The sequence below is a fragment of the Camarhynchus parvulus genome, chromosome 1A (genome assembly GCF_901933205.1).
Source record: "Camarhynchus parvulus chromosome 1A, STF_HiC, whole genome shotgun sequence".
Taxonomy (NCBI): domain Eukaryota; kingdom Metazoa; phylum Chordata; class Aves; order Passeriformes; family Thraupidae; genus Camarhynchus; species Camarhynchus parvulus.
The window spans coordinates 59753081-59769317 of NC_044586.1; the positions used below are offsets into that span (position 1 = coordinate 59753081).

Here is a 16237-nt window from a genome sequence, read left to right on the forward strand (position 1 = left end):
TTATCAGGCAACTCTATGAACTCTCTTTTGAAGCCTTGCCTTTTTTTTTTTTTTTTTTTTTTTTTTTTGAATGCTGTTTTCATCATGAATTCAGATGAATTCTGCAAGATTCAAAGGAGTCCTATTGAACTTGGGAGAAAGAAAAAAGAGGAGCTCCTGGAGCAGAGACCCTCCCCATGTTATGGATGCAGTCTTCTGAGGCTTTTATTCACAAAAGCAGGGCTTCTCATCAGATAGGCGGCTTTGATTCAGTCTCAACAGGCGTGATGAGTTACCAAATATTTTGCTTCCTGCTTTTCATTCACTGAAGTATTTGTAGAAGCTTCAAACTGCTAAATAAGAGTACAGCATAGAGATATGCAACTTGGTTTTAGAAAAGCTAGATTGCACATTGGAAATCATGCAGTTAGAAGCACAGAGAGATGCTCTTTTTCTTTTTAGTAGCTCTCATAACCATCCTCATCTTTTTATGCTGCAGGGCTTTGCAGCATATCCGTATTTTGAGTATCAGAAGATATTTTTTAAAGTTTAGTGGGTGGATATAACTTTGATTAAGACTGAAAAAAGGTGATGTATTAATTAGAAAATTATGTAATTATTTATAAAATTACTATGATTTTGCTGAAAACTGTATTTTCAGCAAAATTATTTCTTTTGTAAACATCTAGGAGTGTTCTTTAGAAAACGTTATGCTTCATGGGAAAAAATCCCTAATTTTGGGGGTTTTAACTGAAAAAAAATCCCTTGAAAAGTCCTTGGTTGTGACAGAAAAAATGACATTTTATATGAAAAAATACAATTTTTATGAACAGTTTTCCTGTAAAATAATTAATATTTGTGATCAATTTGACGGGTCATAAATGCACAAGTCTTTATATATATAACTCTCAGCTTTGCATTTTATATATATATATATATATCAGCTTTCCTCCATGCTGTTAAAGCTTATCAGCTTTCTTAAAGTGCTCAGTTCAGAGGAACATCTTCAATCTCCTCCTGCTTGGGGAAGCTTTGAGCACAACACACCTCAATGGTTTGCTGAACAGGAAGGGTCTCCTGTATGGAACTCAAACCAGTAATAAATTTATCTGCTATTTAGCTAGAAAAAAAAGGTTAGCAAGTTATTTGGTGGATGGTTCTGAACCTGCTTTATTACAAAATGAGTTGCTTAAATAGTAGAAATTTGTTCTTATGACATAATATTTTTTGCTTAACTCTTTAAAATGCTTTAGTGAAGATGATAAATATGTATTGGTGAAGATAATAAATAGGTAGGGGAGCTTAAGTCCAGAATAGTATTGCTGATTTTATAAAGAGGTTGCTTGATTTTTGCACAGGAACAGATTGGTGCTTACAAAGTGGGATCAAGTCTTAACAGCTGCAATTCTGTGTAATTTTTTCTGTATTTGGACAGGTTTAAGAATCAGACCAGGACCTCTCTATGAAAATAAGACTAGACACATCAACAGTATTTTATCAGGTTGTGCAGTAAAAGAGGATTTGCCATCAGTGCAAGTAGGATCCCTTGAACTTTGGTGGATTGTTAATTTAAACCAGATATATAATTAGCATTTTGGCTGCCCTTAAAAGAAAAACATGTATGAATTTAGTTGTGACCTGTTTTACTGTATATGAAAATATTGTCAAACGAAATTGTAAATCAGTACACATGTGTAGAAATATTCAACCTTGCTCTGAAGCCAAGGAAAGTGAAGTTCCTGACTTCAGTCTGTGAGGGACTTTGTGAACTTTGAACAAACAGCTATAAGTATTCTTGCAGTAGATTTATGATGCACTAACAACACCTCTGTAACCAGATAGTCAGTCCAAATTCAAGCAGGGATTTCTGCACATGAGCTTGTACAGCCTGTTTTTTTTTTCCAGATTGATTATTGTATGAAAACTTTTTTTGTGTTCATAATTTTCTTACTAAAAGCAGTTCTTACATCAGTCCCTACCCATGGTATCGTGAGCAGCAGCTGCTCACTGTGCAGGCTGATGGCTAAATGTGTTCTCTCCTGGCCTGTGGGAGACCTTTTTAACCTCAGCAGGAGCTCTGGAGACCAATACTGATCTATAGAGGCCATTTTGGGGAGGAAAACCAATGAAACAAAAAAACCCAATAAAACCCCCAAAAAACCACCAAGACAAAAATACCCCACTAAAACAAAGAAAAATAACTTCACCCCCCAAAAAACCCCAGGAAGAAAGCGCTCTGTGTTCTATGGTACAATGCAAATATTTTGATATTTACTCTTGAAATACAGTGAAATCAAATGAAATTAATAGGAGAGATGATTCACAGCAAGTGTAATTAAACTGTGGAACTAGTTGCTGTAGAATGCTGTGAATGCTGTTAGTTTACATTGGTTCAACAGAAGATTCAGGGGTATGCATGAATCAACTGAGGGCTGCTATAGGGACAGAGAGGTCCAGGATGGTTTCCAAGCCACAGATCATCAGATACTGTAGGGTATCCAGCACAAGTGTGTCGGCTTGACTGGTCTGATGATTTGCAAACATCCTTCACTGGCATCTGCTGGAGACAGGGCCTGCCAGGTGGTTCGGCCATCACTGCTTGTGTCTTACAGTCACATTTCCACTACAGTGACTCCCACCAAAGCCAAGAGCCAAGGAAGCAGATTCCCTGGTCTCCATGCATGGGCCCAGTGCATGATTTGGTCATTCAGATTTGACTACCAATCCACCTGTGTGTCTCAGACACTTGGTGATTCTCTTTATGGTGTGTTTGAATGGAAACCTGATTTGAATGATGTTTCTTTGCATTTTATTCAAATAAGCATAAATATTTAGCTAGACAGCTTATACCACAAATACCAAATTCAAAGCTGATATGCATATTCAGATACTTACTTCATTTGCTTTACAATAGTGCTCTTTCCTGACTCTCCAGCACCTGCAGAAGGGGAATGTGGAGAAGATATGATTGATAGATGAATAAGAAGCAAACATTAAAAATAACTCTCTGGAACACAGAATTTTCTATCTATGAAGAGAGGTACAGATGTCTTAGTTTCCCATTGTACTAAGCATAAATCCTCCCTAATGTCCATTTGGATTAAAAAAAAACAAAGTCTGGGTTAAAGTATTAATACTGAAAAGCAAAGGGACACTTGAAAATAAGTGAATATTCAGTCAATTAAAGAAAATTACAGAATTTTTAGTTAGCAAATAAATAAAATATGGATAATATTTTGATTTAATCTCTGGCAGATGGGCAGGAAAACATGAACAAAGTACAGCTTTTTTTAGGGTCCCATTATTACCTGATTTGTAGCTGCTCTTTTAATTTGTATTATAACCCTTTGTAAGCCAAGTGAGCCAGGTCCATGCCCTTTAGCCAACTTCTGTAAGCAACTGGAAAACCAGAGTGTAAAGATTGATATGTGGTCTAGCTCATGATGCACAGGCAGCACATGAGCAAAAGTCTTGACACTCTTTTTTTGTTCCTCTACCATGTGGTTTTCTGCCATGGAGCACTGTGGCTGGAAGTGGGAAACCTGCAGAGCAGTGCACCAGTTCCACCTTGGGAATGATTCTGCAGGAAAACCCCACAGCTGCTGAGGAGGTGCAGGCATTTGCTTACACAGCCAGTTCAAGAACTGGGGCATAGGTTTGGCCAGATTATGCACTGCTAATTTGCCCTCTTATCTCATGGAAAGTGAGTAATCAATGCAAAGTGTGTCCATTGCAAATCAACACGCGTGACTGACTGTCATCTTTGGTCAGTCAGAGTGATAAGGGTTGGCAAGAGCTGCCAAAAAAAAAAAAAAGGATTTTGAAAACACCTGGAGAGAGGATTTAACTTTGTGAATCCATGGGATAGTTTTCATAGAATCAGAGAATATGCTTGTCCTCACAAGACCCCTCAAGAATCACACACGGTGCCTGAGAGCATTGTCCAAACACTTCTGGAACTCTGCAGGCTTGGTGCTGTGACCACTGCCCTGGGGAGCCTGTTCCAGTGCCCAGCCACCCTCTGGGTGAAGACATCCAACCTAAGCTTCCCCTGACACACCTTCATGCTCTTTCTTTGAGTCCTGCCACTGATCTTGAAATGATCAGTCTTTTCCCCTCAGGAGGGTGTTGAAGACTGCAGTGAGATCTCCCCTCAGTCTCCTCTTCTCCAGGCTGAACAGATCTCAACTGCTCCTCATAATGATTCCTCTCCTGACCTTTCACCATCCATCCTCATGGTCCTCCTTTGGATGATCTCTAATAACTCAATGACTTTTTATATTGTGCTGCCCAAAACTGCACACAGGGCTCAAGGTGACAAATATTCTTCATATTTTAAAGAAACTGAAATATTCACCACTAGAATTTGTGCTCTTTTCCTGGCTGCTGATGCTGTGCCTGAATCCCCCAGGACAGAGCTGTCCCTCCTGGCTGCCAGGGCACTGCTGGCGCATGTTCAATTTGCCACTGAGCAGGACCCCCAGGTTCCTTTCCCCATCACTGCTTTCCAGCCTCTCATTCCCCAGTCTGTCTGTACATCCAGAGCTGCCCCAGCCCAGGTGCAGAACCCAGCACTTTCCCTGGCTGAATTTCATGTGGTTGGTGATTGCCCATCTCTCTAATTTGTTGAGGTCTCTCTGCAGGGCCTCTCTACCCAGGAGGGAACTGACAGCTCATCCAAATTTAGTTTTGTTGAGAAACTTCCTCAGTATTCCTTCAAGTCTCGCACCAAGTAATTTAAAATGATGCTGAAGAGAAGCAGACTGAGGATGGAGCCCAGTGGGACCCCAGCAGCAACAGATCCCCATCCTGATGTCCCCATTCACTGTCACCTTAGTGCCTGACCTGTGAGACCATTGCTTATCCACTGTGTAACCCGGTCATCCAGCTGTGAGCTGGACATTTTATCTCTTGTGAAAGTATCAAAAGCTCTGCTAAAGTACAAAAAGATTCATCACAGCTTTCCTCTTGGTAGATTACCTATTCCCTCATGGAATGATGTCAAATACTTCTGACTAAATCAAAATCCGAGGCCTAGGTTTTTTAACCAAGGACTTCTCAGTGAATAGAACCAACTGATTACTGACTTTTCAAACACATTCTCTAAAGGTAACAGTATTCAAATGACAGGGATTAATTTACTCAAATGAATCACAAGAGACAGCAAACCACACTCAGAGCATTTTCTGAAACTCATGATGTGAATGGTAGAAAGTGCAAGAGAAAAACAGGCCCATGCAGAATGGGCTGATGCTGCCATCTGCCACAGTTTGGAAAAAATGCAAATTTTTTGTAGATCATTTATTATCCTCTCAGTGACCTTCTGAAGAACTTGGTAAAGTCCTGTCTACAAGATAGTTTTTGCTACACTTTTTGTAGGGAAGAGAGGAAGATGTACTGAGAATTTGCCCATTCATCTCATGGAAAGATGATAGGAAACACAATATAGAAATTAACTTCTCTTCCAGATCTGAAAGACGCTGTTAAAATAGAGTGAGAGATGGAATTTATATCTTTTGGATGCAATTTTCTATCTCAGCTCATCTTTAATTTATTATCCAATAATACTTTTATCCAAACAACATGTGACTTTCAGACTTTGGCTTCACCATGGAGTATCATCTTAGTTGTAGCAGCATTTTCACCCCAGGAAGTGGGTCAGGAATGATTTTATTTGCACTTGCTTTTTTTAATTCCTTCCCTTCACCATGTAGCCTCCTTCTTTGGACAGTCCCTGGTATGAAAAATCAAGGTTAGGGCTGCATTTCCACCTGCTGCAATGAATTTCTACTTGCAGAAATAGTGGCAAAAGTGCATCACAAAAGATCTAGAACAATTACACAGGGAGCTGAAGGCATCTTCTTCAAGCCTAGCTTTTCTTAATAATAGATAAGAACTTAGGACAAACAGTCTTGTCCTGAAGCTCAGAAAGAACTTAATTAGGGTTTTGAGAAGCTCTGTCAGCTCTGAAGATCTGTAGCTCCACCTGACAGGTATCACTGTATTTTAGTCATCACCATATTTTATATTTTGCATATTTAAGATCTAGCTGAAATTTATTCCTCATTTATGTCTCTATTCCTTTGACATGGATGACTGCACAGAGAATACTGGCACAAAAGTCTCAGCCAATGCCTGAAAGTCTGGCTGTCACTGCTGGGGTCCCGCTGGGCTCCATCCTCAGCCTGACTCTCTTCAGCATCATCTTCAATGACTTGGGGTGCAGGACTTGAAGGAATACTAAGAAGTTTCTTAACTTCCTGGGAGCTGAAAGATGTCCCCACTACTGGTGACATCAACACTTCTTCCCTCCACCATGCCCCAAGGCATGCCACATTCACCTTCTGTGAGGTGCTGAACTCTGGCTGGCTGCAACCTGCATCTCCTCTTGTTCTGGGTACTCCAGAACTGCATCCCACCATGTCCCAAGTCTTCCATGGTTCTGGGCATCCTGGGACTGAGGAGCAGCCTTAGGAAGAGCAGTCATGCAGCAAGGCTGCAAAGGAGCTGCCCCCCAGCAGCCTGGCATATATCCCCTCCTGCTCTGGGAGTGCTCAGCCTGCTCCCTGCGGGACACTACAGCATGCAGGCAGAGCAGAAATAGAGAAAAAAAACAGAGGTGTCTTGAAACCCAGTGAGAATCTCACAAATTCAAGGGGAAACAGAACCCAGGCCCTCAGCTGTGATTTGACATTTTTGTTTTTCTGTGCAGAATTTGTTTGAATAGCTGTGGAGAGTACAAGCTTTCAAGATTAGCATCTGCTGACACATTGAGGAAGGTTCTTCCATATTAAGGTGCTTTTGTGTCTCAGATAAAGAATTATTATCTCTTTAAAGTTGTTATTCCTGTGGAAGGAAAGGTTTAGTTTAGAAAATTTTCCAGAATTAAACACAGGGAAATAAAAAACTCCTGCTGAATATTTTGTTTAAAACCTGTCATAAAACTCACCGACAATGACCTAAATCAGCAAAAAGCAGGCGAAGAAAATATTCAAATAAAAAAGAGAAAATATTCAAATAAAAAAGGAAAACATTCAAATAAAATCAGAGAATGTTTCACACCCCTGTCTGATCTTTGCCTATGCCATTCAGAAGTCTTGAGATTATGAACTAGTATGGAAATCATATCTTCCTGGTCCTTTTATGAGACTCACCAAATTTAGTCTATGAGAGAGAGAAAGTCAAGAAAGAAAAAAATCTAAGATCTAACCCTCTTGAGAGAATAAAGTCCTTAAATACTGCCCCACTCTCCAAAAAAGAAAATCAGTATATTCCCATCAGTGAGATTGTTGGGCTGTCTTTGTGTCCAAACCCTATGTTTTCAGGCTAGGTGTTACAGGAAGTTAAGGTTCAGTACTACAGTAACTGTGTCATTTAACTGATGTTAAGTATCTGTACTATAAATTTCTACATTCAGACTATTTACCAGAGACCTCTTATAGTCAGTGGAGAGAAATATTTGTTACAAAACCTAAACTAAACAGCTTCAAATTCTGTTCCCCTGAAGCAGCTGTTTAAGTTAAATTGTGTGAGTTGTGCCCCAAAATGTGAGCTGAGGATGACCAGTTCTGTTGAGGGTGGCTTTTGTCCTGACACTGAAAACTACAGACAATGAGACATGGAGTAATACTTTGAAAATAAATAAGTTAAAATTTTAATGATTGTTTAAACTGGAGCTAAATTCTTATTTCTGTGGAACATCACTGTGAGCATCTGATATTTTGGCAATGTTTGGAATGTGCACTGCACTTTGCACACCTATAAATTGAATGCTGACATCCTACAAAGAAAATGCAAACTACAGGTGATGTGGCAGCCAGATACAGGCTTGATACACAGGATATAAAACTTTCACCTTGGAGTTTGTTCCAGACTCATAAAACAACCTGATCTTTTTGAAGTATAAATACATAGAGAGCAGATAGAAATGTTGGGGGAAGGGATGGCTTTGGCAGCGTGGGAGCACCTAGCCCGGAGGATTTAACGCTCTTGGCTCCTGGCCAGCTTGTGAGGAACGTCAGAACCTGACATAATTTCCTCCCTCCCCAGTTTATAGGCACATGCCATAAAAACTGTAAATCACCTCAACCCAGTTGGTGTGTTTGTCTGGGTCATAGAACTTGACATAAACAAACATGGTGCCTTTTTTTTCTGAATAGAAGTTCTATTTTTTGTAAAGGGATCTGCTGGAGGCTGTAGAGACACCACACTAGATTTTAAATAATACTCTCAGAAAAAAAGTCCAGATACACTGGGATTTTTTTACATTTTAGGTGTAAGGAAAAAGTGATTACACTGAAAACTTATGATATACCTCTTATTTTTTTCTGAATATTTTCTACCAACCTGCCTATTGCAAAACGAAACTATGACATCTGGTCTGAAGTATAAAGGCAACATTAAGTCTGATTGAACAGAAAGCTAGGACTAGGTAGGACTAGGCTGGCTTGAATAGAGATGCCCTTGATTTATGAACTCTAAAATTTCTATAATTTCTGATATCACTTCAGAGATGTGGAAAGACAACAGGCACAAATCTGAACATGGTAGATTTAATTCTTTCCTATCTGGCCATTTTCACAGCCCCTGTGGAAGGATGTGGAGCCCATTCTGCACATTTCTTCAACATCTCTGGCTCCACATGTTCAAGAGCCTCTCTCTCTGGTGCTGCAATAGGCTCCAGATACACAGTTTATTCACTTCTCATTTTTTTAAGAAGAAGAAAATGTAAGTTATTGAACACTTTAATTTTTTTTCCTGTCTCTTCAGTATATTTTTAATGAAGACTATCTCATCTGTTGTTCAGGAGAACAAAAGCCTTACAAAACATTACCCACTGAAAATTTTGATTTTTTATCATGTGTGATGTGAGTAAAGGAAGATATTGTAAAAATCTATAAAGAAGTACTTCAGATCCAAATGATCATCTTGTCTCATGAAAAGAGTGCTTGTGTAGCTAATGAAACTGAACTATGTTCCGGTTGGAAATGAACGTAATAGAAGTTAATTTCATGTAGCTTGCATTGAATTTCAAAGTATTTTACTAAAAGTATCTCAAGGCTGCTCTTAATAGTGTCAGAAGAAGACTGATTATATACATTAGGAAGCATTTAAAACTTAAGTCCTTAATACTAAATACATACATATGTTCAGTGTGTGTGTGTGGGGGGGGTAATTTACTTGGTATCCTGCTGTAAAGAAGCCTTCAGTAATACTGTAAAGGCATAAAAGCTTGAAGATAAAACTGCTTAACTTATAAATTCCTCTTTATCTGGAAAATTCCTCTTTATCCTATACATTCCTCTTAAAGGATTTCTTACCTTTTCCTCATGGATAAGGTTGGATAAGGTCAAAGACAGGATGCAGAATTAGATGGATCCTGGTTCTAACTCAGCGTCCCAATTTATTTTTGTAACAATACATTTAAATTACTATAAATTTATGGAATTTTAAATGAAAATATTGTTCTGGGATTTTTTGACTGACTTAAACTTTCCTCATTAGTAGTAATATTTTATATTAGTGTGCCACAGAAACTCTTAATATTCTTAAATAAGCTGAAAAGCTTTGCAAGCCACAATCCAAATACTGATTTTACATCTAGAGTATCAGACTTCTGCTTTCCTATTATTATTTGAGAAACCTGCATGTTCTTCTCTTATTTATTTTTGAATAATTGCTCTTTGATTTTAAGAGGTATAAATAGACCTTTTTGTAAGATATAAAATAGAGGTGATTTACTTAATCTAATCTAGTTTTGTCCGAATAAATGTCAGTTTAAAATCATTTGCAAGAACTACAATTACAAGAAAGCCAAAAAGAGAAACACTGCAATGATCAAAGACTTTTTTCCATTCATTGGGAGAAACCACTGCTAACTTTTATAGGAAGCTGTTAGAAGAAAAGTATTAAGACAGCAGTGGTGTTAATGTGCTCTCAGATATTTCTTGTAAGCTACACAGCACCATGGGAAAAAAACCCCAAGAATAAAGCTGTATCAAGAAAAAGAATGTCTTTGCCATTACAGCCTCTGTCGGCTAATAAATTGATCATAGTGGGGATTAAAAGTAGTAGTTTGTGAGACTATTTATCTGTATTCATCTGAGTACTCCTCATTCCACTCTACATTATACACCAAAAAAAGCCATTCTAAATCACTTTCTGCTTCTTTAAAAAATGGAATGAAACACTTTGGAAGATAAACAATATCAATATCTTGTGATACATGTGGATTTTTATGTAACTGCTTATCTAACTTAATCCTCCTGCAAATGAATGCATATAGATCCATGAAAAAAGAGATAAGTGTGCTATGTTCTCTGTAAGTTTGTATCATAACATTTATTCTAGCAGCAAGTTCTCATTTCTCAAACATGTTCAAAGTCAAGGATTTATAGCATTTAAAATGGAATACATGCAGTGACACGCACATTTCCAGCCTATTCCTTGTGACTTCATGAGTGGCCACAACCAGAAAATATTTTAAATGTATATTACAGAATTGTCTTCTTCAAATAAAATAGTGAGAGGTGAGAAATTCACAGTACTAAAATGTAATTCCAGAGAAAAACAGCCCCTCAATGGAAAAGTATTATGAGCAATTTTTATTCTATTTACCCAACAGTAGGAGTTTGACTGTCCTGGCTTCCCTTGCTGCATCTTCCTGGAGTTTCTTTTCCAGTTCTCTGGATCTCCTGGCTGAGTCCTTGCTCTCTGAACTGGCTCCACTGCCCATCTTGAGATGTTAAAAATTCACTTTATGCAGCTGATTTACTTCTGATCAGACCAGTTGCTTTGATTCAGAAGGACAACCATCAGGGCTCAAAGAAAATTTTGAAATCCCATTGGACCTCTCTGGTCAGCCTTCAAATCAAATGCTCCTTTTTCACCTTCCACATGACCTGGAGATGCTGTAGTCAAGAATTTGCATAGGAACACAAAAAGGAAGTGTCATGATGTCATAGAATTAAAGTTATCCATTCAAAATCAAACCAAGGTATGCATAGATCTGCCTTCTTGTTCAGGGAGGTTTTGTTTCACATACTACAAAAAACATGCAAAATATCTTGAAACAGGATTGGAAATAACTATAGAGTAAAAATTTCAGCTTGTGAAGCAGTATGCGTGCCCTGAAGCAAAACAAACAGCATTTACTTTTTTTGGTTTTCATCTTTCTCAGCAGTCATAGCTCTAAATATATGTATCTCATATTTTCAAATGCAAGAAATTGAATTTGCATAGTAAAGACATTTTTGATTTATTATTTTGATTTATTATTTTTGATTTATTAACTAGCATGTGGAATGTTTGCTGCATTTTCACATTATGGCAAGTGCATTTGTTTTCTTGGAGTGGTAAAGGACACCTTACAGTAATTTGTAATATCTTTGTAATGATTTTGTGCAGACATTCCTTGAGTAATGTCAGTCTTTGGCATTGTTAATGCTAATAAAATATGCTAATAATTGCTAATAAAAATTATGTTATTAGCAGTTATGAGTTTTGGCTGAAAGCACTACACCTTTTCTTATAAAGAAAGGACATTGGTCAGATTCTCCTCACACATATAATACTTTCATCTTAGTTTCTTCATAGTGCAGTAGTATTATAGACATGTTTTATATGATATGATGGAACTATTACTTGGCATGTGGGGTCAGCAGTATATTAAAAAAATATATCTGGTCTAATAGTGTGGCAATGAAAATGTGTAGAATTACTGTCAGAACTAAAAGATAAAAAATACTTTTTTTTTGCCCTTTCTTTTTAGACTAAGGATTTAAATTAAATAAATCTCACCAGTGTGAAAGACTATAATTCATTCTAGACTTATTCGCTTTATAAAGTATTTTGGTTATATAAAAAGCATAAATGTGAAATGACATTACAATTCTCCAATTATTCACTAATACCAGTTAATAATGTTCTAACTTCACAGTATGTAAATATATAAGGTTCAGCATGAAAATAATGTTTAAGAGCAAAATGAGCCTGCAGGTTGTTCTGATTTATGTTAGAAGTGTTTTTAGGTCAGAAGATAGATGAGGAAGAGAGCCAGAGGCAAACCCATCCCTTCCTAGAGAAAAGAAACTTCCCCGCAGCAGAGGTGTGTGGACCCCAGGGGCAACAGGAGGGCAGCTGCTGCTGGGTGGGGAAGATGAGAGTGAGCAGAATAAATATCACCAGTGCACTCTGAATTCTGAGCTATTAGTGCTGGAGAGAGCTGTCTTCTGAAAAAAGACAAGTGCTGTGCTGTGCTCATCCCGCTCAGCACTGACTGACTTCTCAGGCTTAATGTTCAGACCAAAAGCTGCAGTAAAGACATAAAGTTGGGGTTTGTCAGTATATTATTATTCTTGTATATTTTGTCAGCATATTCTTCTTCTTTCATATTTTTTCTCAGTATATTCTCCTCCTTCAGCAGCACACAAAGCCATGCAGTTTTGAGTCTCCTTGCACTGAGTTGCCTGAAATGGACAATCCGCGCTTGTTGATGGCTGAATTTTTGCATATATGCAATGCAAGAAAATTCTCTGTTTTGTTAAGCTTATATTACTGCTTTGTTTATTGTTTAAAACAGGCCACCATTAGGTCTTTACACAGTCATAGTAGCGACTGATTTGTTTAAAAAATGAAAATAAGTAACTTAGGAAGTGGGATATCAGTGCCAGGTGTCTGTTTATCAGATCTGTAGGCAAGTACAGTGTTCCTGTGGATTTCAGGGGGGTTGAAAAGTAAACGTTGCTGAAAACTAACAGAACTAAACATTAACTGATATCACAAATCATGGAGAGGAAAATCATCTCCAAATTACAGGCCCAATTCACTACTGAGTTGTTCTACACATTTACTAGTATAACTCTATTAATTTTCCATTTTATTTTTGTGGTATCAAACTGGAAGAGGATAAGGCTAAACCATTCAGTTTACTGGATGGGTGTAAATGAATCCTCATTTTTTTCCTAGATGGAAAAGAATGGAAAATCAATGTGCAACCCATAAAAGAAGTTTCCTAACATTCTCTGGTATTATGACTCTGTACAGGAATTGACTTTAAAAAAGTAGGTGTCTAAATCAAGCAGACTGTAAAGAGAATATGCATAAATAAAGATAAAAAACAACTATTTCATAAACATGCAGTGTCTATATTATCCATTTTATTTACCCAGGTCTACCTTCAAACTCTTAATAGTTTACTGGTAAAAGACCCCTCAACAATCTGTTTCTATTTCTTTAGTGAGTAAACAGGATTCTGTTTTGCTTTAGACATCCTCCTCCTCTTCCTCCTCATCATTAACAATGTTTTGATTGAGGAAATTTCTGCTGATGATTAAACCAGAACTAATAGACAGAGTTCAGTTGATTCTAAAATGCTTTTTGATTTATTTTCTTGACCTCTTCTAGGTGCAATAATAAAATTATGGTTTCACCTTTGTTTCTCTTCTATTGTTTCAACAACCTTTGTTTGAATGGAAGGTTTTGAAGGTAAGTCTGGAAATTCTGCTTTGAAATGGAGTTATGCTTTGTAAAGAATATTAGTTTTGGGGCTGGAGTTGTTTCTGGTGATTCACTCTAGGTGGTGCTGATAATATAGAGTGTTCACTGAAGCATTCTGCAGCTGTACAAGCTCTCAGACTGTCTGAGAGGCTGCTTCAAGTGATCTCTTCAGAATTCATGGATGGGCCATTTTGGATTCCAGTTGCAAATTTTTATTTTATATTAAAGTTGTTATGGTGTGGGATTTTTTTGGCAAATAATATAGATTGTCCTGGTAATAGGGTTCTCAAGTTCTTAGGTTTTCATTTTAATTTTCAGTTTCTTCTGAAAGTACTAAACACATCCCAGTCAAAGAAAGAGGAATAGCTTAGGAAATCCATATCTTTTAACTTTTATCTATTTTCTCTCTAGATCTTCGTATTTACAATTTGTTCAGACTGAATTTAGTAATCTTTTCCACTTTTTCACTAAAATGAATGTTTTGCCTTTTCCCTGACAAATTTAGCAGAATGAGATGGATAAAAAAGGAGGAAGTTTTAGAAATAATAGATTTCTCTAAATTTAGAAACTTTTTCTACAAATCCTTTCGTATACTTCTAAATATAGGAAGCTTGAAAAAATCTTCAGTACAATGCCTTTTACAATCAGAGGAAACCATTCATCTCTTTTGTCTGGCTAATGAATTCCTTGCAATGTGCCTCTGAGATATCCACTGGCAACATTTCAGTGAGAAAAACACCCACTGAAATATTGACAAACCCATCCAGACTTTGCTCATTACTGATGTGAAGAGATTCCTGCTCAATGACACATATTTTAGCTTTTGAGACCTGTTGAGAGCTTGATCCCTGGCACTGAGCAGAGTCACAGGGTCAAAGTGTGTGTGGAGCTGAGGCAGTGTCCCCACACAGGGCTGTGCTGCTGTGCCACCTGTCCAGGCTGGATTGTCACCCCACACAGGGCTGTGCTGCTGTGTCACCTGTCCAGGCGGGATTGTCACCTGTGCAGGGCACTGGCACTGCCTGACTGCTGCAGGACAAGGGCCAGGTGGTGGGTGTTGCTCCTCCTGGGAGCTTTGCACAAGAATGTAAGGTGCACCCTGAAGAAGCTTCGTAATTCAGCAGTGAAAAGCCCTGGGAAATGTTAAGTTTGAACTTGTTTCTACTTTGTGCTGAGGGTTGGACCAGAGACCGCAGGAGGTCCCTCCCAACAAAAACAGTTCGATTGTTTTGTTAGAGAAATTTCAACCAGTTTTACCTTAGCTTTAATTTATAAAGCTTATCTATAAGCCACTAAGGACTTAGTTTTGTTTCTTTTTTTTACCCTCAATATTAACAAATATATAAATCTTGAATTCTTTTCATTTGCTCCGTCTCTTCTGAAGCTTTCTGTTTCCTTTTTCTAAACAGAATATAAATGTGATAATCTAAGTGAAATCTAAGATTTTTGTGTCATTTCAGCCCCTCACCCTCTAATTTGTCATCTTCTCTCTAGGAAACATTACTAAATATCAGAAGAAAAAAGGAAGTCTTGGCCCTTAGCTCTGTATTAGTACAGTGATGATACTGTAATATTTGCAAAGCTGTTTCGCTCTTAACCAAATATCAAAAGAAAAGGAAATCTTGGCCCTTAGCTCTATATTAGTACAGTGATGATACTGCAATATTTGCAAAGCCATCTTAGCTCTATATTAGTACAGTGATGATACTGCAATATTTGCAAAGCCATTTAGTTCTCTAAGAAAGGTAAAAGGAATGATGTGATCATTCATTTTTACAGCTTACAGAGGTGAAAAAAGGAAGGATAGAAACAATATTACAGATCAAAGAAAATACTTTAAAAACAATAAAGGGTTCCTGCATTTTCAATCCTGTCAAACATTTTTTTCCTCAAGTATTGACATAAACAGCAATACTTTTCCATTTTTGTGAAAATCTTAGTCCCTCTACGGCAGAGGAGAGCTGTTTTGGCTTCAGTACACTCATTATCCTTCCTTCTGTAATTGCAGCTCATGCTTATTCAATGTAATGCCACATTTTGTGAGAAAAGACTATTGAGCACTAGGGGGGACTCAACTGGCTGAGTATTGGTCAGGTAAGACCCACTGGGTTCTGACAAGTTTGCCAGTACTTCAGCTGAAACCTTGTCTGTGGTATCAGGAAACCTATGCCAATTTTTGACAGTAGATGTGTGGCTGAGCTGCTGTGTTCACATTAAGAACTGGTCATTCCAACAGTCTGAAACTTGATATATAGATTTGGCTGACCAGTGCAAAAAAAAAAAAAAAAAAAAAAAAAGAAAAAAGAAAAAAAAAAAAAGCAACATCCAGTGCAAAGCTATAAAAGCCCAAACCCTTCAGTCCCTTCAGTGTCTCTTGAATCAAGACTCCTATTCCAGTCTGTGCTTAGAGGATGCCTGGGATGTGTTAGACAGAGCTGCACTAAGCTTGGCAATGTCTCCTGACTTCTCACATAAGAACAGCAAATATTTCAGGCTCTGATCTCTCTACAAAGATTAACAAATGATTCCTCTGCTATGGTAAGTTTAATTTTTCTTGTGGCTTCTTGCTGATTCACTCAAGAAAATGCAAAAGAACAGTCGGAGTTAGTGCATTATAAAATGGTTTGAGGTCTTTGAACTTGTATTTCCCACTGGATTGTCTAAGACTGCTGACTCCTGTAAGAGGTACACCTGGTATTTTTTGCATGGGTAGAAAAAAGGAAAAAAGTAAAAGGGAATCTTAATGGGAAAATGGGGATGC

At 37.7% G+C, this 16237-nt stretch overlaps 1 protein-coding gene across 1 annotated transcript in view; it reads right to left on the reverse strand.

Annotated features, from left to right (window-relative positions):
• Positions 1-13256, reverse strand: part of LOC115910152 (guanine nucleotide-binding protein G(t) subunit alpha-3-like) — a 28598-nt gene extending 15342 nt beyond the window's left edge. The window contains exons 1-3 of the mRNA XM_030960062.1: positions 13248-13256; positions 10597-10714; positions 2875-2917 (exon numbers count right to left, since the gene is read on the reverse strand). Coding sequence (XP_030815922.1) covers positions 2875-2917; positions 10597-10714 — 161 coding nt within the window. The 5' untranslated portion in view covers positions 13248-13256. The remainder of the gene's footprint in view (positions 1-2874; positions 2918-10596; positions 10715-13247) is intronic.
• Positions 13257-16237: the final 2981 nt, after the last annotated feature.